At 32.3% G+C, this 12,924-nt stretch overlaps 1 protein-coding gene across 2 annotated transcripts in view; it reads left to right on the top strand.

The window, feature by feature from the left end:
• ARL6 (ARF like GTPase 6) overlaps positions 1 to 12,924 on the top strand; it is a 42,204-nt gene that overhangs the window by 7,485 nt on the left and 21,795 nt on the right. For both annotated transcript variants that reach the window (XM_045785393.2, XM_087861711.1), the window contains exons 3-5: positions 2,619 to 2,680; positions 3,118 to 3,186; positions 6,903 to 6,997. In XM_045785393.2, the coding sequence (XP_045641349.1) occupies positions 2,619 to 2,680; positions 3,118 to 3,186; positions 6,903 to 6,997 (226 nt within the window). The remainder of the gene's footprint in view (positions 1 to 2,618; positions 2,681 to 3,117; positions 3,187 to 6,902; positions 6,998 to 12,924) is intronic.

Genomic DNA, 12,924 nt, shown 5'->3' with positions numbered 1-12,924 from the left:
GGGAATGATGATTGATGGCACTAAGGATTTAATTTTTAGCAGACTTAATGAAACTAACCAAATAGGATCTTCTCTCAGAAATCCTGTTCTATTCTTGTTGATGTTAGTCTGTCCTTGGGCTATCTCAGATAGGCTATTCCACTTAGGTAATAATTCCCACAGTCTTTGCTTGCTTTGTACCATTCCCTAACCAATTCAGAGAATGACCAAATGTATTTGTTCCTAGATAGAGCAGAGGAAGTTTAATGTTGGAGATAATCTTTGGACTTCTTTAAAGGAAAATTAATCCCACTTGAATGTGGAAGCACAAGCTCACATATCTTGTTTTATCCTGATTAATTTGTGGAATTTCTTTCTAATTATGTTCCATTAGAACTTTAGAAGTAATGGGAAGAGGGTTGCCTGGGTGGCTCAGTCAGTTAAGTGTCTGACTTTTAATTTTGGCTCAGTCATGATGTTGGGGTTGTGAGATTAAGCCCAGTGCTTGCGCTGGGCGTGGAGTCTGCTTGAGATTCTCTCTCCCTCTCCCCCTGCCCCTCTTCCCACTCCTATGTACTCTCTCTCTCCTTAAAAAAAAAAAAAAAAAAAAAGAAGTGATGAGAAGAGAAGAAAGTTGATTAATTTTATCCTTGTTAAGTAAAACAGCAGGTTAAAAGAGCAGCTCTGGAAACGAGGGTTTGTAAAGAAGCTGGGTGATTGTGAGAGGCTAGGCAAATAATTGTAGTTCAGTGAAGACAGGGCTACTTTTGAGGTATATTTTCTGTGATTTCTATACACATTTAATTTCTCACTTTTTTATTACTGGTATTTTTTCCTAATAGTAATAGCTGATGCTTTTATCATGATTGTGATCAAAAATCAAAACAGTGGAGTATTTTGGGACAACAAAAGTTAGGAAACTCTTTATTCCAAAGTTGCAATGGAGAAACCCTAAGGACTGAGGCAGGAACCTGAATGGCAGGAAATAAATTCTAACATAGAAAGATATTTTTGGAAGAATATAGGCAGCTCATAGGATGGAAAGAAAAGCTGAATAAACAAATTTTAGAAAGGCGTCTAGGGAGGCCTTGTCACGACTACATTACTACTTAAGGTGACTAAGCTCCAGTGACTTTTCAGTTGCTGTCTTTTCATTTCAATTTTAAATCTCCAGAAGCGGACTACCAGATTGAACATAATGATGTGGGAGCAACAATTTACCTTCTACTTCTGTTTCCACACAAAATCAACATGATGAACTAAAGGGTTTTTTTTGTTTCAAGTTACACTGACTTACACTGTGGCTGTATGGAGAAAATTGGAAAGAGACTGAAATCAATGAAAGTATACTTATGATGTTTGTATTTGCTGAGTATTTCCTTTAGACCAGACACTTTGTTGAGTATTTTGCATTCATTAACTCATTTAATGCTCATGATAACTTTACAAGTTAAAGATAATAATAGATTTCACATTTGAGAAAACTAAGGTTTGGAGAAATTGAATAACTAGTCTAAGGTAACACATTAACAATTAGGAGTAATTAGAAGGCTTTTGTAGTAAATCAAAGCAAGAAATGATAAGGCCCTGAACTAAGTTAGTGAGATAGGACCAATTTGAGAACGGTTATATAAAAAATGTAAGAAAAGGAGGAGTCAGGAATAACTCAGAGAGTATCAGAAAGTAGACGGTGTTTTTTATTCAAAAGGAGAAGTAGTTTTGATGGTGGAAGTGTTAGGAGGCATTTGACGACTTGTCAGTTAAAGGCATTTTAATTGCCTGTGGGACTTGCTAACAGGTCTCCTGCTGTACGCTTGCCTCCCTTGTAATCTCTTCTCCACACAGAATTCCCCACCATGGTTTTCAAGGCTCTAGGCCTCTTTATTACATATAAATCTCTGCCTTACTCAGTACATGTTAGACATACAGGCCTTATGCTTTTCCTGAGTGGCAAGCCCCTGCTTGCATTGGGGTCATTGCACTGGCCAATTCCTTTGACTGGAATGTTCTTTGCCAAGATCTTGTCATAGCTTTTCTCCTTTTTGATATTCACTCTTGGGTCAGATGTTACGTCCTCAGAGAGGCTTTTTCTCAGCATCCTTTTTCCATGCCTCATACCAACCCTCCTCCCTCATTGCTGCCCATCCCCAAATCACCTTTCACCACACTTATCACTGCCTGAAATAGTGTTCACTTGTAGTTTACTTGGTTATTGCTGTTTACTTTCTCTAGATAATAAGCTCCATGAAAGCAGAGACCATGTATGTTCACCATCTGGACATAAGAACAGTCCCCAGTGGTATATATATAAACTCAATAAGTATGGGGTGAAAGATTATAAAGTCCTGTATGTGAACTCAGAAAGGCTCATCAAACCACTTTACAGCTATGGTAACTTGCAGCAAGCCACAAAATGTGAATTAAGACATACACATTATGCAGATTCATAATTAGTAAACCTTAAACTTCTGTAAAGAATTCACACACAGTGATCCCACTGCAAAAATTATAATTTTGTTTAATTCTGTCATCTCCTTAGTGACAAATTTTAGAATTGGAAACCTGAATTTTTTTTTTAACCTGAGGAAAAATTCATCTTTGATAATTACAAATTTCTCAACTTATCTTTTCTCTTGAAGGCTCAATCACAAGATATAGTTCCAACCATAGGATTCAGCATAGAGAAATTCAAATCATCCAGGTAATTCACTTTATTATACTAAGAAGTTGTGGGTGAAAAGTGATAATATTAGATCTACCTAGTCATTCCTTCTATTCTTAGAAAAAGTAATTCGTTGTTTCAGAAGTCCATAGATGGTAAATTATTTGTACCACTGCCTCTGGATTATTTTTCAGAATTTAGACTTTAGACAAATTTTATAATCTCACTAGCAAGGAAAGCATCGTTTTTTATATGTTATTCATTACAAAATGCTATTTATATTAAAAAATTTATTTTATGGGACTCGTACCTGAAAATTGGCATAAGTTGAAAATTGTATATTCAAGGGTGGTTTCTTTGAACACAAAATTTTAAGTAAAAGTGACACTTTACGTTAGTATCTTAAAATGTAGTCATGGTTTGTTTTGTTTTGGTGTTTGGTTTTGTTTTGTTTTGTTTTTGTTTTTTTTCTGTAGTTTGTCTTTTACAGTGTTTGACATGTCAGGTCAAGGAAGATACAGAAATCTCTGGGAACACTATTATAAGTAAGTATGTCTATAAATGTTGGTTAACTAGATGATTATGTTTTAATAACAATGATTAACAAATAAATCCAAAGGATTATATGGGCTAGGTTGCAGTATTTTTTAAAAAATATTTTTAAATATTTTATTTTAATATATTTTTAAAATATATTTAAAAATACTTTATGTTTTCATAAATTTAAGCACATTTTCTAATGAAAAAATGAAAATGTTTTCTAATAAAAAAGTATAATCATACTTCATATTATTTCTCAAATGCTTCAGGCCCTTCATGACCTTGGATCTTTGCTATGCTTTTCTGTTTTTAATGCCCTGATCTGTTTTTTTGCAGTTCAAAGTTAGTATAGTCAGGCTTGAAGGTTAACTCAAAAGTCACCTCCTTTGTGAAATTTCACCATTTTGCCCAGTTATTCTGTCCCGTGTTCACACAGTACTTTACCATACTTCCTATGTTTTAAAGTCATGTACCATAGCTGCCTCTCTAATGAGGATGTGAGCTGCTCAAGAGCAGGGATTATTTCTTACTCAGGTTATTTCTTCAAGGCCAAGTATGATGCTAGACAGATAGATCAGTAAATATTTATTGAATAAATTTAGTTAAAATAACAGTATTAACTAACAGTTGATCCATTTGTTCTACAACCAATTCTAAACAAGATATTTTTCACCATATGCAAATAAAGTGCTCACTAATTACTTCTGATTAAGAACTGTCAATTTACTAGAACGCAAATTATTATGCCCTCTCAGGATTTGCATGTGGTAGTAAAATGAACTCATTAACTGTTCATATTTCTAGGACTTCTTCATGTAAAAGTAATGTAACTTACTTTTGGAGTCTGACACTTATAACCAGTATCCCTTGACTAAATGTCCTTTTGTCATTATAAACTCTTGCCTTGAAATGGTTATAAGATGACTGCCAGATCAGATTTTAATTTTTATTGATTAGTTCTTTCCTTCTTATGTGGGAACAAATATTGTATTCCTCAGATTATGAGCCAAAGGAGATTTTTTTCAGATATTCTTTTCAATGAGTGCTTTAATAGATTGAAGTCATATTTAAATCATACAGATCAGAGGACCTCTGAGGTACAGAGAAAAGAGTTCTTCAGATTTGAGAGTTAATTTGGTAAAGGAAAAGTGGCATGTTTATGGTAGCTTGCATTAAATTCTCTGGAGAAACGTGAATTGTTTTTTGGGGTTTTTTGTTTCTGTTTTTTTAGGAAACCTGAGTTTCAGTATAGGATTTTTTTTATTCTTCCTCCAGTTAGTTGATAATTCTTTTTTTAAAAATGTATTTATTTTAACTACTATTTTAAAATTACAGATAACAAAAATACATAGAAAATAGTTTCAAGAAAAGGAAACATTTCTGATTTTAATTCCTTTTCTTCAAAATCCTTTTGGAAGAAGTTAATTAAGAACACTATAGCTAAATCGTAGGTTGAATAGTGAATAGGTTACTATAGAGAATCTACAATAGTAAATTTATATCCTATATCTATATTTTTTTAATATGAATGAACAAGTAAATTTTAATCTATTAGATTGAAAGAGGTTAAAAAAGATTAAGTCTACAGCAAAATAAGTCACTCTTAGAGTGGGAATGTAACATCTTTTCAGGAAAATTTATCAATATCTTTTAAAATGAAAAATGTTCATGCTCTCTAGCCATCATTTTGTTTCTTGAAAAGTATCCTATGACTAGCACTAGTAGACAAAGATATATATATAGAAGAATATGTTTTGAATACTGTTTATAATGACATGTGTCAATTATAAAAAGAAAAATACTGCTCTTAACAAAAATATGTACTTAGAATATATAGAGAAGAAAAAAAATTTAGTGGCATGTGCACCAAACCATTAATAGCATTTGTTTTTGGAACAATAAGATTATAAGGGAAGTTTACTTTGTCATTGCATATTATCTTTATAATATGAAAAACTAATAAAGTATAAAATATAAGGAATATACATTTTTTAATATTTGGAAAATATAGAAAGAATAAAAAATTTTTCTATAAATTTCACTACTAATAAATTTACCATTGTTAATCTCTTTTATGTTTTTCTTCATTTTTGTAATATAAAATATATACCTTACATAATTGAGAAGGGAGTCTTCTCAATTATGTACCATATATAGTTTTTTATCCTGCTTTTTCAGTTAACATTCAATTATAAGAATAAATCAGGAAAAACATACAAAGAATATAACTAATGCCTGGCTGCTTATTATTTTTTCATATGCCTATGCCTGTTTTTAAAATCATTCTGTTATTGGACATAAAAGCTATTCTCAGTTTTTGAAGATTATAAACAGTCCTTCAGTTAACAGGTCTTACTGCATAGATCTTTGTCGTAGTTCACGTTTCCTTAGAATAAACTCCAGAAATAAAATTACTGGCTCAAAGAGATTGAACATTTTTAAAACTGTTGGTAGATATTTCCAATCATATCAGTTTCTATGGCTACTAGTATATGACTAGTGATAACCTATGTTCATTTTTTTAAAGTGATAGAAGATGTTACTCAAAGTTATTTTATTTTTATATTCATGTGATTGCTAATGATATTGAACTTTTAAAATCTTAATTTATAACTGGAATAAGTGATTCACAGAAAAAGGTAAAATGTCTATTAAATATATGCAACAATATTGAACTTTACTAGCAATGAATGAAATACAGTGTAAAATATTATGCTGTTAGAATGGCAAAAATGGAAAAAAATGTTAAGAGCCATGCTGGAAAGGGGGTGGGGAAAGTACTGGTAGTATAAATCAATAAAGTATTTCTGGAATACAGTTTGTCAATGTTTATCTAAAACTTTAAATTTTACATGTATTCCTAGAAATTTTATTCCTAATTACAAGTCTTAAGATACCAAGAAATTTAAAAAATGTATTTAGGAGGATGTTTATTCCCAAGTTTTCCACAGTAAAAAAAATTAAAATTCATCTCTAAGTCCACAGTATTTGATGACATATCCGTGCAATGGGATACTTTATAATCATTAAAAGAAAGATGCAGAGGGAATCTGTGATAAATGCCACTGTGATCTGTAAGTGAATCCATAAGCCAGTTCAGTGGCTGGTTATCAGCTTTAAAAAAATCAAATAGAACAAAATAAAAGCTATTTGTAAGTATTATTTCTGGAAACTTATTTCAAATACAGTTCCATATACTTATGTGTCTACTGCATCTTAATGTAAAATGTATTTCTCACTATGGTTATGATAAGAAATATTGGAGAAACACCGGTATAGAGGCTTAATGTTTCATACAAAAGTAGTTCAAACTATACTGCAAAAAAAAAGATCAAGGAAATGTATATATATCAGAAAGGCAAGGTATAAAATAGCAAGATTCCATTTAAATACAAATGTAGGTACTCATATGTGAATATACACAAAGAAAATGTCAAAATTTATTTACCCCAAAATAGTAATAATGATTGCATCTGTGTAATAGGATTATAGTTTTACTTGTAATTTTTAAAAATTATGAAATAAGTCATTAAATTTACCATATTATCAACCAATTGAGAAGAAATTATTTTATGTGAAATGTGACTAATGGTAATATATTAGTCACTCATATAATCTAACACATAATGAAAAGATAATACACAGGTTAGGAAATGCAAATGAATGCTAAACGTGGAAAAATGTATAAGTTCATCTTTAATTTTTCTCATTCCTTATATAGAGAAGGACAAGCCATTATTTTTGTCATTGATAGTAGTGATAGATTAAGAATGGTTGTGGCCAAAGAAGAACTTGATACTCTGCTGAATCATCCAGGTATATGTGTATGTCTGTGATATCTGTGCTTTAAGGTCTGTTTACATAAGATTTTTTTTGTTCTTTGGTCTTGGCAGAAAATGTTGTTTATTCTATGTAATTATCTCTTATTTAAAATATTTACATATTTTTAATTGAAACATAAATACAGCATTCTACTAGTTTCAGGTGTACAATATAATGATTCAGCAGCTCTCTACATTAATGAGTATATTACTCCCCTTTGTTTTTGAATTTTAAAATACAGTAATTATTCAGAATTCATATCTACCTCCATAGCACCATGTATTTTTTAAATTTCAAAGCTTTTTGCAGTGTTTTTCAGGTCTCCGACCTTTATTTCCCCCAAAATAAAAATGTTCCTCTGATTGCATAAATAATATTGTCAATAGCAAAAAAATGGAGACAGGAAAAGAAGAAAGAAGGAAGTAAAAATCCATGTATTTCAATACTCATTAGAATTATTTTGGTTACCATCTTTTCATACATGTATATATATGTATGATTACACAGCATTTCTTACATATTCTGAGAATTCTTCTAAAATGGATCTTTTCTGTTTTTAAACAGTAATTGTAACTGCCAGCCCTACCCTCTTTTCAAGATAACCGGTATTAACCATTTGGTACTTTTTCTCATTATTATTTACTAAAATGGGGTCATATTCTCTACACTCTTCTGCATCTACCTATTCTCGGAGAACACTAAATGATGGAAATCCTTTCAAGTCAAAATGCATAGATGTAATTATTTTTTTTAATAGTGCCTAATATGCCATACTATGAATATACCACCATTTATTCTATTATTTACCTATTATTAGGTATTTTTTTTCTCTAAACACAATTCTCCAGTGAGTATTGTGGAACTCTGCATTTCTAGCTTTACTCATGGGAAAAGATTTAAGTGGTCTTTGTGCTATGACTTTTAGGAAGAGGTGATGGTTTAAATGAAGTGTGGATTTGTTAGAAATAAAATGGAAATAGTGTGGGACTTTCTAACAGTTCTTCCTGTTTAACCACAATAACTGGTATTTTTAGTGAACAACCTTAAGCTTATTCATATATTTGGGGTAATAATTATCTAGCCTGTACATTTTATGTGACTCTCTCACTTTTAAAAATTTAACAATCTTTTATCTGGGTTGAGAATGCATTTTTGATTATGCATTCCCTTTGTGTTAATCTTTCCACTTTCTCCTCAAAAACTGTTATAATGTTGACCAGTAAGATGGAATGATTCCTATAAAATCAGTTTCAAATAAAATGGAAACCTTGGTTTCCTCAACTGAAGCCTTGTCCAAGTAAGTTATCTTTATGTACTAATGCATTAATTTTGGGGGATAGATTCCCAAAGAAGGATTTCTCAGCTGAGGTATACATGAACTTTAAAAATTTTTTAATTTAATTTTGCTTTTTTACTGAAGTATAGTTGACATACAATGTTAAGTTAGTTTCAGGTGTATAATATAGTGATTTAACGGTTCTATACGTCATGTGGTGCTCACCATGATTAGGGTAGTTACCGTCTGTCACCGTACAAAGTTTACAATATTATTGACTATATTCCCTATGGTGTACTTTTTATCTCGGTGACTTATTCATTTTATAATTGGAAGTTTGTAGCTTTTAATCCCCTTCACCTATTTCACCCATCCCTCCCACCTCATCCCCTCTGGCAACCACCGGTTTATTCTCTGTATTTATGAGTTTTTTTTGTGTGTGTTTTTGTTCATTTGTTTTGGTTTTTAGATTCTGCATATAAGTGAAATAATGGTATTTGTCTTTCTCTATCTGAGTTAATTTCACTTAGCATAATACTCTCTAGATCTACCTACATTGTCACAAATGGCAAGATCTCATCCGTTATGACTATTATTCAGTTGTTTACCACATCTTCTTATCTGTTCATCTGATGATGGGCAGTTAGGTTGCTCCCATATCTTGCTACCATAAATTATGCTGTAATACACATAAGAGTGCATATATCTTTTCAAAATAGTGTTTTTGTTTTCTTGGAATAAATACCCAGTACTGGAATTATTGGCTTGTATGGTCTTTCTAAGAATTTTAACTTTTTGAAGAACCTCCATACTGTTTTCCACAGTGGCTCCACCAATTTACATTCCCACCAATAGTACATGAGAGTTCCCTTTTCTTTACATTCTCACCAACACTTGATATTTCTTGTTTTTTTGATACTAGCCATTCTGGCTGGTATGAGGTGATATCTCACTGTGGTTTTGGTTTGCATTTCCCTGATGATTAACTGAACATCTTTTCTGTTTGCCATCTGTATTTCTTCTTCAGAGAAATGTCTATTTATGTCCTCCACCCATTTTTAAATTGGATTATTAGTGTCTTTTGGCGTTGAGTTGTATGAGGTCTTTATATATTTTAGATCTTAATCTCCTATCAGATATATGATTTGGAAATATCTCCTCCCATTCAGTAAGTTACCTTTTCATTTTGTTGATGGTTTCCTTCACTGTGTAAAAGCTTTTTAGGTTAATGTAGTACCAGTAGTTTATTTTTGCTCTTGTTTCCCTTGCCTGAGGAGACATATCCAGAAAAATGTTGCTACAGCTGATGCCCAAGAGATTACTATGTCTTCTTATTGGAGTTTCATGGATTTGGTCTTCCATTTAGGTCTTTAATCCATTTTGAGTTTATTTTTATTTATGGTGTAAGAAAGTGATTCAGTTTAATTCTTTTGCATGTAGCTGTCCAGTTTTCCCAGCAGCATTTATTGAAGAGACTATCTTTTCCCATTGTATTTTCTTGCCTCCTTTGTTGTAGATAAATTGACCACATAAGCATGGGTTTGTTTCTGGGCTGTCTATTCTGTTTCATCATATTTTTGTACCAGTACAATACTGTTTTGATTACTATAGTTTTGTACTGTAGCTTCAAATCTGGGATTGTGATACCTTCGGCTTTGTTCTTCGTAAGATTACTTTGGAGTCTTTTGTGGTTCCATACAAATTTTAGGATTATTTGTTCTATTTCAGTGGAAAATATTATTGGTATTTTGATGGGAATTGCATTAAATCTGTAGGTTGCTTTGGGTAGTATGGACATTTTGACAATATTCTTCTAATCTATGAGCATAGTATATCTTCCCATTTGTTTGTGTTGTCTTCAGTTTCTTTCATCAGTGGCTTACAGTTTTCAGAGTACAAGTCTTTCACCTCCTTGGTTAAGGTTATTCCTCGGCATTTTATTTTTTTTGATGCAGTTGTAAATGGGATTGTTTTCTTAATTTCTCCTTCTGCTGCTTCATTATTGGTGTTTAGAAATACAACAGATTTCTGTATATTAATTTTGTATCCTGCAACTTTACTGAATTCATTTATTAGTTCCAATAGTTTTTGTTAGAACTTTTGGGTTTACTGTATATACGATGTTGTTTGCAAACAGTGAGTGACAGTTTTGCTTTTCCCTGCCAGTTTGTATGCCTTTTATTTCTTGTCAAATTACTGTGGCTACAACTTATAATACTATGCTGAATAAAAGTGGCAAGAGTAGACATTATTGTCTTGTTCCTAATTTTAGAGGAAAAACATTGTTTTCCACCATTTAGTATTATATTAACTGTGGGTTTTTCATATGTGGCCTTATTATGTTGATGTATGTTCTCTCTAACCCCATTTTGCTGAGAGTTTTCTTTATTATAAACTGATGTTGTATTTTGTCATATGCTTTTTCTGCATCTGTCATATGGTTTTTATCCTTTATTTTGTTCATGGGCTGTATCATGTTGATTGATTTGCTAATATTGAACCATCCTTGCATCCCTGGAATAAATCTAACTCGATCATGGTATATTGATCCTTTTAATGTATTGTTGAGTTCGATTGGCGAATATTTTGCTTGCATCTATGTTCATCAAGAATATTGACCTGTAATATTTTTTTAGAGTGTTTTTTCTGGTTTAGGTATCAGTAATGCTGGTCTCTTAGAATGAATTTGGAAGGTTTCTTTCCTGGAATAGTTTGAGAAGGATAGGTATTAACTCTTCTTTAAATGTTTGGTAGAATTCACCTGTGAAACCCACTGGTCCTGGACTTTTGTTTATTGGGAGTCTTTTGATTTTTGATTCAATTTTGTTGCTAGCAATGTCTGTTCAGATTTTCTGTTTCTTCCTGATTCAGTCTTAGAAGATTTTATGTCATGTTTCTAGGAATTTATCCATTTGTTCTAGGTTGTCCAGTTTGTTGGCATATAATTTTTCATAGCAGTCTGTTATAATCCTTGGTATTTCTGTGGTTCTACTTCAGTTCTTCTCCTCTTTCATTTCTGACTGTAGTAACTCCTCATAACTCCTAGTAACTTTGGGCTTTGTTTGTTGTTCTTTTTCTATTTCTTTTAGGTAAAGGATTATAATGTTTATTTGGAGATTTTTTGTTGTTGTTGTTTCTTGATGTAGGCCTGTATTGCTATAAACTTCCCTCTTAGAACTGCTTTTGTGAGGGGTGCCTGGGTAGCCACCCAGTTGGTTAAGTTTTGGACTCTTGATGTCAGCTCAGGTCATGGTCTCATGGGTCATGGGAAGTGAGCCCTGCTTCTCTCCTTCTCTATCTTCTTCTGCCCCTCCAGCCCTCTGCGTACTCTCTCTCTCAAAAAAAGATATCTTAAAACAGAAATCTTAAAAAATAAAATAAACCGCTGCTTTTTCAGGGTGCACAGGTGGCTCAGTCAGTAAAGTGTCTGACTCTTGATTTTTGGCTCAGGTCATGATTTTGGGGTTCTGAGGTCAAGTCCTACATTGGGCTCTGCACTCAGTGCAGAGTCTGCTTGAGATTCTCTCTCTCTCCCTTTGCCCTCCCCCCACCCTCATGCTATCTCTCACTTCCTTAAATAAAAATAAAATCTTTATTTAAAAAAGAACTGCTTTTTGCTGTTTCCCTAAAATTTTGAAGCATTGTGTTTTCGTTTTTATTTGTCTCTAAGTATTTTTTTATTTCCTTTTGGATTTCTTCATTGACCCATTGGTTGTTTAGTCTCCGTGTATTTGTGTTTTTTTCTGTTCATTTTCTTGTAATTGATTTCTCGTTTCACACCGTCGTGATCAGAAAAGATGCTTGCTATGATTTGAGTCTCCTCAAATTTATTGAGACTTGTTTTGTGGCCTAACATGTAATCTGTCTTGGAGAATATTCCATGTGTACTTGAATGTATTCTGCTGTTTGGGGATGGAATATTCTGTATATATCTATTAAACCCACCTGGTTTAATGTGTTCATTCAAAGCCACTGAACAAAGTTCCTTATTGATTTTCTGTCTACATGATCTATCCACTGATGTAAATGGGGTCTTAAAGCCCCCTACTATTCTTGTATTACTGTGAATTTCTCCTTTTATGTCTGCTAATGCTCACTTTATATATTAGATGTTTCTATGTTGGGTGCGTTGGTATTTAAAATTATTGTATCCTCTTGTTGGATTGATTTCTTTATCATTATGCAGTGCTTTTATGTCTTGTTACAGTCTTTGTTTTAAAATGTATTTTATCTGACATAAGTCCTGCTACCCCAGCTTTCTTTTGCTTCTATTTGCATGGAATATCTTTTTCCATGATTTCATTTTCAGTTTGTCTGTGTCTTTAGGTTCTGAAGTAGTCTCTTGTAGGCAATATATAGATGGGTCTTGTTTTTTTAATGCATTCAGTCACCCTATATATGAATTTTTTTAAATTGAAGTATAAACTGTTTACAGTCAAATGCTCAGATCTTAAGTATATAGTTCAGTAATTTTGACAAATGCATACACTCATATAACTACACTGCCTGTCAAGAAACAACATTTTCATTACCCCAGAAAGTTCTTTCACACCCCTTCCCAGTCAACACTTTACATCTCGTACCAGAGAACTAATCTGATTTCTATCCCCAGATTAATTTTGCCTGTTCTACAGTTTCATATAAA

This window comes from Ursus americanus, chromosome 4 (assembly GCF_024610735.1).
Source record: "Ursus americanus isolate L20-20 chromosome 4, mUrsAme1.1.p, whole genome shotgun sequence".
In the NCBI taxonomy this organism is placed as follows: Eukaryota; Metazoa; Chordata; class Mammalia; order Carnivora; family Ursidae; genus Ursus; species Ursus americanus.
This window is presented reverse-complemented; position numbering and strand designations above follow the sequence as displayed.